This window comes from Carassius carassius, chromosome 29 (genome assembly GCF_963082965.1).
Source record: "Carassius carassius chromosome 29, fCarCar2.1, whole genome shotgun sequence".
Taxonomy (NCBI): Eukaryota; Metazoa; Chordata; class Actinopteri; order Cypriniformes; family Cyprinidae; genus Carassius; species Carassius carassius.
The window spans coordinates 17,057,266-17,076,679 of NC_081783.1; the positions used below are offsets into that span (position 1 = coordinate 17,057,266).

General features: G+C 34.8%; 1 protein-coding gene across 2 annotated transcripts; it reads right to left on the minus strand.

Moving 5' to 3' along the window:
- Window positions 1-1,932: 1,932 nt before the first annotated feature.
- Window positions 1,933-11,999, minus strand: ube2d2l (ubiquitin-conjugating enzyme E2D 2 (UBC4/5 homolog, yeast), like). Of its 2 annotated transcripts, XM_059516089.1 has the most exons (8): window positions 11,683-11,999; window positions 5,169-5,232; window positions 5,046-5,077; window positions 4,842-4,919; window positions 4,553-4,658; window positions 4,346-4,439; window positions 4,132-4,188; window positions 1,933-2,816 (listed from the first exon to the last, which is right to left on the minus strand). In XM_059516089.1, the coding sequence occupies exons 1-7, from the start codon at window positions 11,704-11,706 to the stop codon at window positions 4,140-4,142; spliced, it is 447 nt and encodes a 148-aa protein (XP_059372072.1). In that variant the 5' UTR covers window positions 11,707-11,999; the 3' UTR covers window positions 1,933-2,816; window positions 4,132-4,139. The 2 variants fall into 2 exon arrangements, with proteins under 2 accessions (XP_059372072.1, XP_059372073.1); XM_059516090.1 differs by lacking the exon at window positions 4,132-4,188.
- Between the last annotated feature and the right edge of the window lie 7,415 nt (window positions 12,000-19,414).

Sequence of the window (19,414 nt, forward strand, 5' to 3'; positions counted from 1 at the left end):
TGTCTGCTGGTCTCGATGGCTAGACTGTGCTCACTAAGCCTGTACTTGGTCAGGATCCGTCTCTGCTTTGTGTCTCTGACACCCTGGAGATAATCTTCCAATTCATAATCTGATTTTAGAGTTCAATAGAATTGTAATTTACTTTATGTTTTGGTTTCTTGATGTATTTTTAGATCGATGGATAATTCGATTAATTTTGATGTTCAGGTGAGAAGCAGTGCTGGTTTGAGACTGTTTAGTGTTAGTAGAGGTAGTCAGGTTAGTAAGTCTCAGAACTAGCTGACTGAGTGGACTCTTTTCGGTGTTCAGTTCTTGGGTTTGTAGCACTTTAAAATGTAGCGATTCTGTGGGACTTGATTTAAGATGCATCCAGAATTTGAGGGATATTTTATGCATATTAATAATCAATGGGAAGTCTGCCCTGCATGCATTATTGGGTGTTTTTCTTTGTAATTTTCGAATCATTTAGCAGAATTCTGTGTGTAGGGCTTCTGTTGGATGTCTGTCCCATCTAACTCTGATCACTGAGTGGACGCCAAACCTCACTTCCATACAGTGCTATGGGCTGAATCACACTATCAAAGATTTTACACCAAATTGGAAGAGGTATTTCAATATTTTTTTATATATATAATTTTTTTCTTAATGGCATATAGAGCTCTTTTATCTTTATCTTGTAAAGAGAGTCCAGGGGCTGTAGATTGTTCCAACTGCACCATTATTTCATTAATGTAAATGTTGAACAGCATTGGACTCAGGCTACGGCCCTGCTGCACTCATTTCTGGGTGAAGAATTCTGTATGTTTGTTGCCAATTCGGATTGCACATTTGTTGTTTAAATACATTGATTTTATAATGTCAAAAACTTTAGCCCCTACACCATTTTGTATAGTCCGTCGTGCCAAATAGAATCAAATACTTTTTTTGAAATCAACAAAGCATGCAAATATTTTTCCATTTTGGGTCTGTTTTATGTGTTTATTGATTAGGGTGTGTAGGGTGTAAAAGTGGTCAGTTGTTCTGAGATCTGGAAGGAAGCCAATCTGAATGTGGCTCAGGACATTGTGGTCATTAAGGAAATTCACCATTCTATACTGCTAAATAACTAGATCACTGCTCACACAAATGCCTCTGAAATTAGGGTCTAATTTGTCGCCACTCTTCTGAATAGAGGTAATGATCCATTGGCTCCAGATGTCAGAAAAGCAGCCTGAATTAAGTACATGGTTGAATAATTTGAGCACAGCTGTCTGAAGCTCAGGTGTGCTTTGTTTCAACATTTCACCTAGAATGCTGTCAGGATTACAAGATTTCTTACATTTTTGGCTTTCGAGTTTGTTTGTAAATTCTTTATATGTAATTAGGTAGTCAAGTGGATTTAGATTATTTTTAAATAAATTTGTAGATTTTGTTTGGCCATTGGGTTGTTTTGGTGGGATTTCTTTAAAATGTTTCCATCTTGTATTGGTAGGTCTTGTGGTTTAGTTGTGCTCAGATTATTCCACATATCGCAGAACTGATTTTGATTTATTGAATGTTCTATTTCCTGTAAACTTTTGGTCAGATGGTGTTGCTTTTTTGTCCATAAATACAGTACATCAATAACAGCATCATTGGTGCTGGAGGGTTCAAGCTGCTATTCAACTCACAAATGGGGGTTACTTCTTCAGATAACTAATAATAGTCCAGAAGTTGTTGAGAGATCTCAGAGAGATCTAGAAACCTGTCGAACAACTACAGTGTCAAATTCAGTTCATTCACTTAATGTACCTTACAGCACCAGATTAATATCCCAGACATTATGACACGCAATACATCTTAAGCTAAGATGGCTTGCCATAAGACCCTGAATACAGTAAACTGAATCAAGTACACTTGTGATAATAATAAGCAAGAACTTCACTCAGTGGCACTGCAGAGGGGAACACCAAATGATAGTTTAGCAACTTTATTGAGCAAACAAAATGAACAGCCAGTAGAGCTATTAGTTGATCGGTCATCCATTGAGAGCTTCCAATCACATATATTCAGTGCAATGAGAGAACAGTGTTTAGGAGGATAGACAAACTAATAGCTCCCCATTCTAAAAACATCAAAAAGAGGAGAGAAAAGGAGTAACAAAATAAGTTCTCAGACTCTAAAAGTGAACATGTATTCGCTTAACATTGTCTGCAGATATTCATCTTTGGCAGACCACAGACCAGTTACTTTAATTGTTCCATTAACATGCAAAATATATATTTTTCTGTAACTGCTGATACAATGACATGACTGATTTGGTAAGAAACAGTCAGTTAGAAGCAAGAATATATTTCACAGACCATAGTTCTCATTGCTATTGTAAAAGCATATAAAAACATGAAGGCCAACCAAGCAACAGATTGACTTTGAGGTACGCTGGCACCTGCAGAATCGTTGTTTCTTTTTCTTAAGTAGCACCTCTAGCCAGTGGCGTGAGTCAGAAGCGTTGGATGGTTTCACCTTAGTTGTTTTTTTTCTTTTTCTTATCTCAATAAAAAATGGCTGAGCTCGTAGTTAAACATGCTTCTTCGACACGAGCATTTTTCTGAACATAAAACTTGGTGATCTTTGAAATGTCGTGTTCTTTTTACAGCATGTGAATGAAGGTTGAAGGGGGTCAAAATAACCGAGCAGAACTGATATGGTCTGAATACACGGGGAACTGTCAATTCATTGAGGGGAAGAAAAAAAAAAAATGTTTTTTTCTTTTTTCAGCTATACTGCAGATTTGTTTGATATTCTTCAGGTATCACATGGCATACTTTTGAGTCCATTCCCGAGCTATTCTGTTGTACCTGTGTGAGATAAAGAGAAAAAAAGAGAAATGAGTGTGGCATTGGTGCAAATGCTGTTGCAGAGGCAGTGTCACACATGCTGGATAAGCGGACAGTCTGCCAACTTGGCTCACACCATCATAAACTGCAGAAACGGCTCAAGGTCAAACACAGTGGCATCCTCTTCACATCTACACTGCAACTCAAAACATTACTTCTCTTATTTACTTTGGTGATAATGAAAGCCTGAACTGTTTACCTCAACTAAACGTGTCATTAAACCTATGATAAAACCATACAAATAAAAAACTGGCTGGTATGTGTGAGAGCCACAAAATTTCTATACACTTTTTCCAGTGAACTTTTCACAGAAACAAATTCATGGAAATGAATTAATTCACAAGCAAATTAATAATGCAAAAATAAAGATTTTGCAGGATTTTTTTTTTTGAGTTATGAAGTTGCAAACATGTCCCATGCACAATATTAATTTTAGTAAACAAAAGTTAAAATGACATTTTTTAGGGATGCACGATAAATATCGCCCAATATTTAATGCACATCTTGTCAGTAATGCCGGAGCTTGCGTTCTTTTTCTCATACCGAACAATGATATTTAATATATCTGCATTACTGTAAGGGTAGGTTTAGGGTTGGGGTAGGTGTAGACTTAAATAAAATACAATCTAACAGGTAGAAAGAAAATGTATTGTTGGTTTCCTGTAGCCGTATCCCTTCTAGCTACAACCGTGAATATAACACATAATAACTGTATTGGGTAAGTTTTAGGGTTGTGGTAGGTGTAGATGTTAATAACCCATACATTTACAGGTAGCATTTTTCATTGTCGAATTGTACTACCCACTGTTTTAATGGGAGGTAGCAAAATCTGACAGGGTAGGACAAAATCGACAGAAATGCGGCTCTGTAATCAGTTGTAAATCTCTACACGTGTGTGATTTACCACTGATTACAGAAACGGCGTTACTGACAAGATGCATATTAAATATCGTGTGATATTTACCATGCTTCCCTAAAATCTTTTACCAGTTATACACTACCATTCAGAAGATTTGGGGTCATTGAGATTTTATGTTTTGAGAGAAATCTATTATTCTTGGTTAGACTGTATTTCTTTCTGAATGATAGTGTTTTTCTCATGTTATTATACCATTTTAAAAAGCTGCATCCAGTTATGAAGACCATCAATAACATTAGTGCATCCAGTAGTAGGAATGCCAACCAGTGGCCAATGGTACTGCAACCTGGTGATGTCTAGAGATTAGTAAGCCTTTCATGCTCACACAAAGACACTCTCCCATGATGCCTTGCTCACCTTAACCCCTATAACGTGGCATATTTCTCTGTCCATTCCCTGGCTAGTTTATTATACCTAAGAGGAGACATCAAACTAGCAATTCACACTACTTAAAAGGTATCTCTATTATTCACACCAGCTAAAGAATAATCAGCCTAGGTTAAAACTGTTGTTTTTTAATATAGAATTTGAAACATTTTATTTTTGAGGATTAAGACACAAATATACTTACTTTTCATTGTCTGTTTTATAGATACGTGCTATCTCTGGCACTAATGGATCATCTGGGTTTGGATCACATAACAGTGAGCAGATGGACAATAGAACTGCAACAGAAAGAAGAGGAGAGATTGGCACATGGCATAAACATTATCAGTGCACATCTTGGCGATCCCATTAAAAAAAGTGCATTCAATGATCTTGTTTTCTATTGGCTCACCTTTAGAGATAGTTAATGCAGGAGACCACTGTGACCTTAGAATATCCAAACAGATGCTGCCATTACTGTTAATATTTGGGTGATAAATTCTTGTGGTGAATGCAACCTATAAACCAGAGAGTGAAACAGACGATCAGACCATGTACATTTCAAACCTACCACTGATATTGCACTGCACATCTTCAGAATATCAGCAGGTATTGCAACAAAAACTGCTGGGAATGCTAAATGATCTCAATCTTACAGCTAGAATAACTTGTAGGTTGTTTAAATAGTTAATTATTCTTGCCTTAGGTGGTTTGAAAGGGTAATCTGTAGGAAAATGAATGGTCAAGAAAAACACACCCCCTTGATATGGACTGTCATTCTGTAAGGAAACGACAGGGCAAAATTACTTGACAATGCAGTAGTAAAACAATGCAGATATCACATGCAAATAAATGTCACAATTCATCATTAACGTATATGCAAATAAGAACATATATCCACTTACAGGTCCCATAATTGTTGCTTGCCAGTGAAACACTGCACATAAAGAATAAGAAACGTCACATTAAGTTGAGTTCAGTGACATGCTCTGAGGCAGGTAATAAAAACAAAGAGCTAAATAACTCACAGTCATCTCCAACCGGTCCTGCTGAGCACTGTGCTGGAGGGTCCCGGCCCAGATCAGTCAGTTCCTAGAGAGAGCGAGAGCGAGGATGCATCAGTAGTGCACAGAATTATTCCAAAATTAATTGTGGGCATCCAATCAACTATGTCGTCTTTGAGCCATCCATACAGGTTCTATACATTTCATTCTTGAAACAAAACATCAAAATGAAAAACTAAAATCTTTTTTCTATATATCTTAATATATAATAAGACATTAGTTACAGATAAAAAATGACAACATTTTGTGTCACATCACTGGGCCCTTTGAAACCCTTGTATAACCATTTTTTCTTGAATAACTAATAAACTGCTTGGTTTTAATGTAAGCAATACACAAGACAATGGAAGCTTGTTTCTTGATTTAAAATAATAAATAAAGAGGTAACTGTAACCTTTTTCTTTTTTTTTACAATTCAGAATTTCAAGATTTGAAATATAAATAGATATAATTGCATTTATATATTTATATACATAATTATTAATTGTATAACGTAACATTTGCTATTTTGTGGTGGGAAAATAAACAGAATTGTGAAAGAAGGTTGTGAGATGTAAACCTAGAAGTCAGCAGGGAAAGGACAGAATTACAAGATATAAGATCAGAACTGCGTAATGTAAACTACAGACACATATACACACACACATTATATTTAAGCAGGATTCTATACAAGAAACACTCAGTACAAACATTCAGTCATCATGGTGGGTATCAAACCGCTGGTTCGTAATGTTATGCAGAAAATGACCAATTTAAAAATGTAGGTTTTATGCCACTTATGCCACTATCAGGGCATGAGTGAGACATGACACCAGTTATAATGCCTCAACTGTATCATACTCTGATGGATAGACTCTTTTAATTTGCTGGATGTGCAATCTGATTTTGCCTTCAAGTACATTATCATTCATTGTGTCATTTTAACTGGTTCTATTAAAATCCCCATTTAGACACAAGCAGCAGAAATCTAAGATGTCTCGGTAGGAAATAGACTTGATTCAGATTTTACACTGATGCATAAGCATTCATCTCCCAGACAGATAACACAATTTATGAACTGTCACAAGATGGCTCGTCTGTCCCAGAGGCCCAAACTGTTGATTCTGGAGAACAATCAAAGCGGAGACTCAGTGGACAGATTATCCTATTACTTCACTCACTCTCACCCTCACTGATCTGAATACTGACAACTTTCTCCTCTCTGGAAAAACCACAGGCAGGAAACAACAGTACTGTCATCTTCTGAATGCAACTTTACGAAGAACATCATCAGAGGTTGATTAAGCTAAATATTCTTTCGGTTTCCTCACAGTCACCAAAAAGCCACAAACACCGGCCAAAAAAAAATGTTTCCCTAAGGATCAGTTCAAACTATTTTAAGTATGTTGCGACAAATACATTTGGACCTAATTTACATAGGATATGGTCTGGTAATAATTCATTTTTAATTAATTTTATTTAATGACATCCACGGGTCATTTTAAAGTCAAACCAATTGAAGTTAAAAGTGAAAGTGAAGTGACATTCAGCCAAGTATGGTGACCCATACTCAGAATTTGTGCTCTGCATTTAACCCATCCGAAATGCACACACACAGAGCAGTGAACACACACACACACTGTGAGCACACACCCGGAGCAGTGGGCAGCCATTTATGCTGCGGCGCCCGGGGAGCAGTTTGGGGTTTCGGTGCCTTGCTCAAGGGCACCTAAGTCATGGTATTGAAGGTGGAGAGAGAACTGTACATGCACTCCCCCCACCCACAATTCCTGCCGGCCCGGGACTCGAACTCACAACCTTTCGATTGGGAGTCCGACTCTCTAACCATTAGGCCACGACTTATTGTGCTAACTCAGCCAAACAACCACCAATATAAAATCAAATGAAAAATAGCATCAGTGGAGGATTTCCAAAGACTACTACCCAATGAACGGTATTCACAAAGTAATTTAATATCATTCATTCAATGATATGTAGCTAACAGTTAGACATAAAATTAAACTACAAGTATTTACACTACAGTTCCAAAGTTTAGGGTCATTAGGAGTTTTTCTTTTTTTTTTTTTTTAGAAATGAATTCTTTTATTTGAGTACTTATGCATTAAATTGATGACAGTAACGACATTTAATTTGTTCAAAAATATTTCGTTTTCAAATAAATGGTATTCTATCGAACATCAAAGAATCCTGAAAAATGTAATATGGTTTTCAGAAAAATATTAAGCAGCAACACTGATAATAATTAGAAATGTTTCTTTAGCAGCAAATCACTAGATTTCCAAAGAATCGTATTACAATGAAGACCGCAACAAATTCAGCTTTGCCATCACAGGAATAAGTACCATTTTAAAATAAAATACAAAAGAATTAGGTCTATTTTAAATTGTAAGAATGATTTCACAACATCACGGTTTTACTGTTTTCTTTATTATTATTATTATTATTATTATTATTATTAATAATAATATATATATATATTATATATATATATATATATATATATATATATATATATATATATATATATATATATATAATGCAGTCCAGACACTTCCTTTTACAACTTAAATGTTATTTTAGTGGTATTTTAATTGATTAATACTACTACTAATAAATTATTAATCATGCACATTAGCATAATGATGATTACATCGTTGTAGCCTAGAAATCACTACGGTGTCAAAAAGAAATAACCCAAAACAATCTTAACAATAATCTTTATCAGAAAATCAAAATTATCATTAAAGAAATAGCAATAATGGCCACTCAGCTTCAACATATCAGCACTTGACCATCTTCAGGCAGCAGTACAGGTTTCGATGTTTGTGCTTTGGCTACTTTTCTAGGTGAAATGGGTGAAATGGGTGTTCATGATAAAGTAAGTGCTGGTTTAGCACTGGTTTAGGTAATATTGACAAATGCTAGCATAATAAACCAGTCCTCTGATCTCTAGCCACACCTAGGCAACAAGGAAATGACTACCGTTCTAGAGCTTTCGCTCTCTCTTTATGAGAAAATACAGTGACTATACAAACCACTTCTGAGAAAATAGCACATTTCTGAGAATTCATGTAAGTGAAGTGCAGGCAACCCTCCGGCGGCACTTGCCTGTGCATGTAAGCATGTGAGCAGACAGGAAATAGAGGTCAGAGGTTTCTTTGATGAAGAGGGTGTCTAAGGTGGGAACATCAAAACAAACACAGGTAGACTGTTTAGCTCATAATATTGTCGACAGGCTGCACATCTCTGAATATAAAACCGGTTGATACTACAAATTTCTATTCTTTATAGCTGAATCGAATGTGTTGTTGCATGATTAACAAACTTTGCATTATCGATTGAACTGAATTGAATCAACACTGAACTGACTTGAGCTGAAGATCAACAATATTGTCTTCTGTAGAGCTTTATAACCAAATTAAATTTTGTTTCATAATAAACACTATCATCTTGCTAGACCCGGTTTTTAAAATTAGTCATATTTTGATTTTATCATTGACTGTTATCTTCGGTTTATGAATGTGAATCTGCAAGCTGTCTTGTATAAAGCATTATATTACTTAAACAACAGATATTATTTATTTCAAGGACTGATTATTTTCCTCCAACAAAATGAAGACCCAATTTTTTTTTTTTTTTTTTGTCACATTTGACTGCAACAATAAAAACATTAAAGGTCCCATGACATGGATTATTTCCTTTTCTTTAAATGCTTTTTAATGTTTCCTTAGGTGTACTTATATTGTAAGTATGATTTTTACATTTAAAATTTAGAAATAAAAAGCATTTTTTATATCCTGATATTAGCCCTCTGGCTTGAATGCTCTGTTTGAAGGGGCGTGTCTGCTGTGAGACTCCGAGGAAACGACAACTGTTGTGATTGGCTGACATCTTTGCATTCGTAATGCGTATTATATATATATATATATATATATATATATATATATATATATATATATATATATATATAATATATATATATACTACAGCTGTCGAGATTAACAAATCGTGGATTTGTTGATTATATAATTATTTTATCAATCTTTTCCCATCACATGAATGGCTGCAGTGATGAGCATTGAGTAGACAGAGTCTGTTTATCGCGTGAATGCAGTGATCTCGTCATTATTGCAACACGTTTTCTCTCACAAAATGCTTTCACCACAACTAACAGCAAACACATGAATACAGTAAGAGCTCCGTTGTGCAGCATAACAGCGTCATTCATTGTAACGGCAGTTTGGGCAATTGTGCAGATATACTCGCGATGTGTGACAGCTCCGAAAAAAGGGAGCGTTCTTTGATCGCTCTCTGTAGTTAAATCACAATTTAAATAACAGATTTGTTTCATGCTACTAAGAGAAACAACGTGAAGTTGATCGTTTAGTCACTGGCTTGATTCACTGATGCATAAACAATATTAAACGATTTAGAAAGAAAGTCTGTGTGAACTTGAATGATTAACTACACATCAGAAATCACTGATCACAGATCAGGCATTAAATGAACACTGTTACTCACTGTTTGTGGCGGTGCTGTCGAATCCATATAATAAAAGTCTGTTTGTAACGGCTGTCCTGACATTGCGACTGAATTATATGTAAATATTTGGGCGGGCAAAGCAGAGAAAGGGGAGGTAACATTTCTCTTTACAACGTCACAAAGAGGAGATTCCAGATCAGCCCGTTTGAGCATCCGTTTTCTCAAAGGCAGAGAAAGATAGTAAAATCTCGATTTACACCGATTAAAATTTTTAGAAACTTGGGGACCACATACATGCTAGGGGAAGTCATATTAATGTTAAAAAATCTCAGAAAGTGACATTTTCATGTCATAGGACCTTTAAACACTTTATAACAATTACATAAGTTTAAGAACTAAAAAAAATGATTATTGGTCTCGCTCTAGTTTTAAGAATCTGAATTCTTCTCGAGCTCATCGGCAATGGCATAATGTCTAGTTGTATAAAGTGAAAAATCTGTATAAAAGCCTATGCTTAGATCGATCTCTAGCAACTAATGAGGAACTAACCAAACTAGGAAATAAACAGTCTCACAATCCACACCAGAAGTACAACAGGGTTGGAATGTTAAATCATAACACAGAGACAACCAAATCACAACTGTTTCAAGAAGTAGAAGTACGGTTCAGTTCATTCTCTGTCATCATTAATCAAAGCAGCGTGGATGACAAGGTGAGTCTTCTTGGGAATCAATGTACGACACCAATTCAGCTAACCAATATAGAACAGTGTGAACATCAGCACTAGTGGCAGCTATTTTTACAACTGCATACTTCAGATGAGGGTGTGGGGAATAAACTAGCCCTGCCATCACTTTAGAGATACACGACTGGTATTTCCAACCAGACGTCTGTGCGCACACTTGGCATAAATTCTCAGCTCAAGTTTCAGTTTCTGCCATACTTCACATTTCCCTATTAAACAAGCCAAAGCCCTGAAAACTGCTTGATATGGGAGTAACAAGCCACACAAGTTTATGGCCATCAGCCCACAGACAATCTGCTGTGTCAGTCCAAATCATAGAAGCTCTCAAAGTCAGCGAAAGAGGGAAAAATCATCCTTTTGCCAAGTTCAACAACTATTGTGCAACTATTTCACACTAGTATGGGCCGGATATTTCTAACTGTAGCAATGAGCACTCATAGTAGCTTTCCAGGAAGAACTTCTAGAAATGACGCAAAGTTGTTGCGTTTACCAAAATGAAAAAACGTCACTAATACAAGGGGCCAACCCATAAGAACTGACAAGAAGCCAGTATTAAATGCCCATAAGATTTGCTCTAAACCAATTAAGGCAAATCCTGTCCCAACTAGTAACATCTGTGACCGAGATGATTCATAAATTGTATTCATCTGAATCAACACCCTGAGTTCAAGCATGTGAAATCATATACGGTTCTGTTTAACTGGATGTGACTCACAGAGGAAACACATCCACAAAAAATCCTCCTTATCCACCTTGTAAAATCAGATTCCATTTCCTCCTTTTTGATATGAAAAATGTTGTTAATAGCCATATCAGACTGAAATGCCGTAAAGCTATGTATTACAATGTGGCACCTGTTATGGCGTTGTATAAATCTAGATAGAAGATTGATAAAAAGGTAACGTTAGATTGATAGACAAACATAGATAGATAGATAGATAGATAGATAGATAGATAGATAGATAGATAGATAGACAGATAGATAGATAGATAGATAGATAGATAGATACAGACAAATTGGATAACAATGTCATCGGAACTTTTAGGAAACATGAATACAACAAACAATATTAAAATGAACAACAACAATAATAGTAATAATGAAAACAAAAACAGCCAAGCTTCATAACCAAGCTTGCTATCCTCATAGCATTTGCTAACGTCTAACGTTATATATTTTAGATATAAATCAAAAACCCACAGGGTTTAGGTAGCGAATTGTAAACAAATAATATAAATATAACGTTTTACCTTGTGAATTCGTTTTAATGCCATTTTGTGTGTGTAATGGGCTCCTGAGGCCGAGGAAAGAGATTTATCCGGCTAGCTGCGGTTAGCTATGCTCGCTAGCCAGACACTAAAGATCCAACAGAAACCCGACGAGTACGAAGAGGAAACAAACTAAATAAGCCGTAGATATGGACCAACAGAGTCCCAGCTGTCCGACAGATAATAATCCTGACGAGAATGAAACTTATATTGAGTATGAACGGGAAGGCCTGCGTTTCAACACTAAACACTTGTATAGGTATGCGTGTGTCTCCACCTCCTCCCTCTCTCCCTCTCTCTCTCTCTCTCTCTCTCTCTCTCTCTCTTTACAAAATGTCCTCTTTCTCACTCCCTCTATATGTCCTGACGTCTTTGAACAACATCAGTTTTACGGAAATGTTTGTGTTAAATGCTGGAAGCAGTGACTAACATTGAGGAAAAGTCATTACGAAACAGTCCTACAAATATGAGGATTTGTGCCTGGGTTACTTTCTGTTATTTTAGTTGCTGTCTCATAACCTAGTGTGCTGTCAAAGCCACATGTAGGAACAATTTCATCTTGGGAATTAAAATTTATAATGACCTAAAAATGTAACTGTAAAAACGTAGTGCTGTAATTCTATTACACATTTGGAATAGTTCACCCAAAAATTTAAATTAGTTGAAATTTTGCTTTTACCATCCACGATTTAACTGAGTTTGTTTCTTCATTGGAACAGATTTGGAGAAATGTAACATCTGCTCATTAATGGATCCTCTTCAGTGAATAGGTGCCATCAGAAGTACTTCATGACCACTGTCAATCAATCAATGTATTTTAAAGGGAAAAGCTGCATGTTTGTAGGATACAAGTGCATCAAGACAATTTTGACTTTAAACTGTTGCTTCTAACTAAAATACAGGTCCTCTACTATTGCTTTCTCCAGTAAAAAGGTTGTCTCGTCTGAATCAGGAGAGATATATGCACAGATCAGTCTTTTTGGGGAAGTCATGGCCTAGTGGTTAGAGACTATGACTCCTAACACTAAGTTTGTGGGTTCGAGTCTCGGGCCAGCAATACCATGACTTAGGTGCCCTTGAACAAGGCACCGTACCCCTAACTTCTCCCCGGGCGCCGCAGCATAAATGGCTGCCCACTGCTCCGGGTGTGTGTTCACGGTGTGTGCACTTTGGATGGGTTAAATTCAGAGCACAAATTCTGATTTGTCACCATACATGGCTGTATGTCACGTCACTTTTTTTTATAATGAAAACATTCAAAACAGTTTTAAACACATATGTTGATAGACTGATGGATGAAAGGACAGCAGGATATGGGTTTTTTCTGAGGAAGTAATGCTGTGGATTAGTAGTTTGGTCAGAAGTTGCATTTTAAAGTAACAAAAATGTGTTTCGTACAACTAGCTTCGTACTTAACATAAGACATTAATTGATGGAGTAATGCGCATGCGTTATCGTCAGCTGCTCGGCTGAGTGGAACTGTCTGCTGTTGCTCTTCTTCTTAAAGGGTTAGTTCACCCAATGATCAAAATTATGTAATTAATAACTCACCCTCATGTCGTTCCAAACCCGTGAGACCTCCGTTTATCTTTGGAACACAGTTTAAGATATTTTAGATTTATTCCACGAGCTCTCTGTCCCTCCATTGAAGCTGTGTGTACGGTATACTGTCCATGTCCAGAAAGGTAATAAAAACATCATCAAAGTAGTCCATGTGGCATCAGAGGGTCAGTTGGAATATTTTGAAGCATCGAAAATACATTTTGGTCCAAAAATAGCAAAAACTACTGCTTTATTCAGCATTGTCTTCTCTTCTGGTCTGTTGTGAGATTTCAAAACAGATGCCATTTAGTGATATCCGAAACAGACGTTGCTGTCCTCTCCTCTTTCCCTGCATTGTTGGCCATATTTTAACATGAAAATGATTGGCTGATTTACAGATATTAATTACATATTTCTCTATTTTTATTAAGCATATGTTTAAAACATTTCAATTTTGCAATCTTTCCATAAATCGTATTAGTGTTCATTAAGAAAATACATATCTTGTAGACCTGTACAAAAGAGGGGGTGTACTCATTTATGCTGTGCATATGACTAAGTTTGTAACTGCTTTTGAAATGTTTAATAAATTAATAAATATCTACAACCTTTGTTTTGACTTCCTTTAGACCAGATCCCCTCAAACTTGAGTTATCAGGCTCAGACAGTTAAAGAAATGTTATGTGCTGATTATAAAATCAAAGGCTGAAGGAGGGAGGTTTTGGGACACACCACACCTGTATTCACACCTGTCATACAGAGGTATTAATCTACAGTAAAAAATTTGGTTCAAATTTTTTTGGACCAAGAAAAAAATAGATTTCTAATTTTGTTGTACATTCTAGTATATCAAATGATTGCATTCAGTGCTATTTCTCTTTTAGTTGTCCTTTTTTGTAATCAGAGAAAAAATAATTTTCACTGAAACACTAGAAGTGTTTTTGCTGCTTATTTTCATAAATTTAAATATTTACTAGTTGAGGTTTTTTTTCAATTCTAAAAAGAACCAGAGACAAATGTTTAGTTTTTTTAGGTCAAGCATCAATATACTTTTACAGCAAAAAATAAATAAAAAAAAGATGCTTTTGGCATTAACTGAACATTTTTACAAGACTTCTTAAAGTAAGAATACAACATGATTCACTTAAAATTTCTGAATTAAAAATTGATTGAAATCTGACGAGACATTTTACAAGGCATGTTAAAGTAAGAATACAATATGATTTCGCTTATAATTTTTTAATGAAATGTTGTTTCATTGAAAATAAAATTGAAGATATGTTTTAAGGATGCTGGCACAGGAAGTAAAGAAAGTGCTGAAATCAAGTTATAACACAAATCTGTCTAGTATCACTCAAATCATAATTTTTGATATCATTATTAAGAAAATACCATGTTTGAACTGCAGTTAGTTGATTATGCTTAGAAGAGAAGTCATACATAAACTGTAGAAAACTTCACAAATTGTGTATAAAATTGTTTTGGTATTTTATTTACATATTTGCTTATGTCCTGACCCAATATTCCAACACTTTATCACATGTTAGATCTGTTTCTTTGATTAGAGCGATTAAAACAGAGCTCATTTTGATTAAACAAGTGAGATTTTCATTGGTCACAGAGAGTCATTTGCAATGTCTGTGCAGACTTTATACATCACACAACAATTATTTTTTATTTTATTTTATGTTTTACATTTAACATTTAAGATTACAAATCACTCAATAATTATTAATGAAGGAAATATAATTAAATTAATTAAGATATTTGGGGTTTAAAACAACATATTGTAATGCAGTCGTGATTTCATATATTAGAGAGAATTTGGGTTGATTGGGACTCTTTTCCCAAGTCATTAAATGACAAAAAAAAATGTCCCAAACGTTTGATTTTGTAAACTGACTTTTGTAAAAATTTGTTTTTACTTTCTGTTACTCAGGTAGATTGATGTTTCTGTTTGTAAAAACCATATATAATAGACATTATATACTTTATATATATATATATATACATATCAAAATAATCACAGCCAAAATACCATTATGTTAAACTGCTGCAAGACTAAATTACAGAATATGGCTTATGGGCTATACACACACACACACACACACACACACACACACACACACACACACACACACACACACACACACACAAATCCATTCATTTACTTCATAATTCTTTTTTTATTTTATTTTAAATATATACTTTTTAATATATTATATTATATTAAATTATGTCTAATTAAACAATGTCTGCTGCATAAAGCAGGTTGGGTGTTTGCAGGATGCTTACATATTTACATTGTACATGGTATTGTACATCTGTGTAACTGTTTCTTTCATGTATTTCTGGTTAGATTTATTACCCTCATATCAGCTGAAGACTGCCTATCAGACTCTACTACAATATATTTTACTGGCTACAGGCAAATTTCTCCATCACAGACCTAAACCAGACCGAAAACCAATTTTTAACAGTTGTTGGTTCCAGGTTTGAATTCACTCAGTTTTTTGAATAAACTATTTCTGTACAATGTAGAATATTTCATATTGGTATAACTTGGTTACATTGGTATATAGAAGATATATTTCAAACAGACTTTAAGATTGCTTTTTAAACAGGTTGGTTTGGTGAAGCACAAACAGATAATGATTAATAGTATGTAGAACTTTATTATTTTTTATATATCAATTAAAGTTATTTAATACATACACTTAAAAACATTCTATGCTTATACTATAATACTAACTAACACACACTAGCATGTTTAATTTATCTTTTTTACTTTTGTTTTCAGAAAAAGCTTGATGTGTTTACATGTATAGTCTGGAAGATAATTATGATTATGCTACCCTTTATCTCAAAAGGTAAGAGTTTTCATTCTAATTCCTTATTCAAATACTAGTTTATTTTCTCCTTATTGATCTTAACTGTTGAAATGTTGTACCTGTACACAAACCTCTGCCTCTAAGAGTGAATAGTCATGTTCAGTTTTTTTACAGCATGTATTGACTTACAAACATACAATACAATATTTCAAAAAGACAGTCAAATTTTAAAAGTAAAATATTGGTAGTACAGTACAGTACAGTACAGTTAATATGAGAATAATAACCCTGGACCACAAAACCAGTCTTAAGTGTCAATTTTTCGAAATGTATATTTTATATTTATTTTTTATATTTATATTCGAGATTTATAACGTTGAATAGATACAATGCTTTCCACTGATGTATGGTTTGTTAGGATCGGACAAAAATTGGCCGAGATACAACTATTTGAAAATCTGGAATCTGAGGGTGCAAAAAAATCTAAATATTGAGAAAATCGCCTTTGAAGTTGTCCAAATGAATTCTTAGCAATGCATATTACTAATCAAAAATTAAGTTTTGATGTATTTAGAAAAATTAGAAAATATACTTAATATTAACATTTACTTAATATCCTAATGATTTTTGACATAAAAGAAAAATCAATAATTTTGACCAATTCAATGGTTTTTTTTATATATTGCTAAAATTATACCCCACTCAAAACTGGTTTTGTGGTTCAGGGTCACATATGATAAAATGAAAAGAGTGCACAGAAATGATGAATTTTCTAGCAAGAAACATTGATTGAGGTTTTAGTTTTTATTTTTCTTTACAATTTGTTTTATCTCAATGGCCACTAGGAGGAAACGAATCTGATAGAATTGTGCATGTGATAAGTTAACTTCATTTAACCTGGAACAGTGAGCTTCTACAACTGTGTTTAAGATCAGTTTCAGACATTCGGACATTCACAGAGTTGTCTATAACTGACTCTTGCTGTGTGTTTAGGGTCATTGTGCTGTTGGAAGGTTCACCTTCTGTCCTGGTCCAGGTTCTGAATGCTCTGGACAGGGTTATCTTTAAGGCTATCTCAATATTTTGGGGCAATTAACTTTTTTTTTACTCTGACGTGTCCCTCAGTCCCGGCCGCTGAAAAACAGCCCCACAGCATGAGGCTGCTACCAGCACACTTTACTTTTAGGGTGGTACTTTGCAGGCGATGAGCCTGGTTTCCTTCGAACATGATGCTTGGAAATGAGGTTCATTAGACCATAGAATCTTGTGTCTCAGAGTCTGAGGGTCCTTTAGGTGCTTTTTTGCTAATTCCAAGTGTCTTTTCATGCATTTACACTGAGGAGAGGATTGAGTTTGGCCACACTGCCATAAAGACCGGATCAGTGGAGTGTTGCAATGATGTTTGTCCTTCTGTAGATTTCTCCCATCTGCATATATGATCATGGAGCTCAACTAGAGTGACTATCAGCTTCTTGGTCACCACTCTAACCAGAGCCCTTCTCCATCAGTTGCTCAGTTTGGTCAGGAGGCCAGCTCTAGGAAGTGTCCTGGTTGTTTCAAACGTCTTCCATTAAGGGTAACAGAGACTAAATGCTTCTGTGACCCTTCAGTAAAGCAGATTTTTTTTCTGAACGCTTCCCCAGATGTTTGGCTTGATGCAATCCTGTTTCTGAGCTCTACAGACAGTTATTTTGACCTCAGAGCTTGGTTTTTGCTCTGATATGCATTATCAGCTGTTAGACCTTTTATTAAGATGTGTGTGCCTTTCCAAATTATACCCATTCAAAAGAATTTGTTGCCTCAGATATGTTGTCAGTTCTAACAGTGAGGCTATTTTGCTCGTCTCTTCTTTAAGGTCATTGACAGACTTGCAGGTCATTGTTGGAACACTAGATGGAGCTCTTTACCTTGCAAACAATAGGATGATCCTGATGACGTTCAGCTGCTCTATACTTAATTTATTTACTGTTCACGTCATGAGTTCTGAGATACACTTTACAATCCTAATCATGTAAACATCACAGTGATTCTATTTGCTCAAATTATCACTTTTATTTCTTATGTCTAGTAGAGACTATGATCACTTAGCCTGTTTCTAAACAGCCAATTTAACTGTATGTTAGTTTTTCCATAACAGAGAATGATCACATAGCTGATTCGGTATTGTGATTTTCTTAGATAATTTTTTAATCTCTGATCTGAGAAAATACCAGGCATTTATATTTAACCTCTTTATTTAATATCAATAATATCCAAAAGATTGCAGGAGACCATCTTTTGAAGGGAGTGAGATAAAAAGTGAAATGGATAATGAGAGATAAAGACTATCTCTTGAGAAAGAACACCATCAAGAAAGTTATACATGCTCAAACTAATTTCATGATTCTTTTATATGATGAATTTCCTGACAAGAAACATTGCTTGCTTTCTATATATATATATATATATATATATATATATATATATATATATATATACACACATATATATATATATATATATATATATATATATATATATATATATATATATATATATATATATATATATATATATATATATATATATATATATATATATATATATATATATATATATATATATATATAGGCCTATTTAGAACTTAAACTACCTTTGAAGCTGTGTACAAAGACAAGATTTTTTTTTTTTTAGATACATTTCAGTTAATATATTCCGTTAGACCTAGTCAAAAATATAATGTTTTTTTTCCCTAAATAGGTTCGGGAATATAAGATTATTTGTGCGCTCCAAACTACAAGTGTATGCAAGTGTTTGTAGAAGTATTATATTGGATCAATTAATATTATACTCCAATAGCAAGATACAGTCTTACAACCAGCCTGTGCTGTTAAAATAACTTACGGTAGTCTACACAATGTGACGGCGTTCCTTTCCGCGGAATACAAAATTATAGGCCTATTTTTGCATGTTCTTGTTCTTGCCATGGGCATAGAGAACTGCCAAACAATCGAAAGTAACTGACCAAATACGGCTTTATATCGCTTTAAACATCCAGGGCTTCCGTGACATCAGATGTCGCAGAAATATTATTTCACGGTCCGGGAGAGTTGCGAAAAGCGCATCATGAGACATTTTAGTGAATCTTTACAGATGTTCTGTTCTTGTGTAACATAATGTGTTAGTTTGGAAGTTAACATGATGTTGCAGATGCTTTGGGAGTTGACCCTTCAGCCTCTTCTAAAACATAGATTAGAAAATATTTTAATAGTCAAATGCATGTCTTGCATGTTTTAGTTTTAGCAAGTTTCTATCGAAACAAGTTTCTGATTACTGTGACTATTTGCCGTCAAGCTTCTCTC

Bases quoted from the DNA above. Each gene is read 5' to 3' on its own strand.
- ube2d2l (XM_059516089.1), bottom strand. From the start codon at position 11,706: ATGGCATTAAAACGAATTCACAAG. The intron at 5,233-11,682 runs GTAAAACGTTAT...CGCTCTCTCTAG, and splicing joins CATTAAAACGAATTCACAAG to GAACTGACTGATCTGGGCCG. The intron at 5,078-5,168 runs GTGAGTTATTTA...CTTTATGTGCAG, and splicing joins AGGACCGGTTGGAGATGACT to TGTTTCACTGGCAAGCAACA.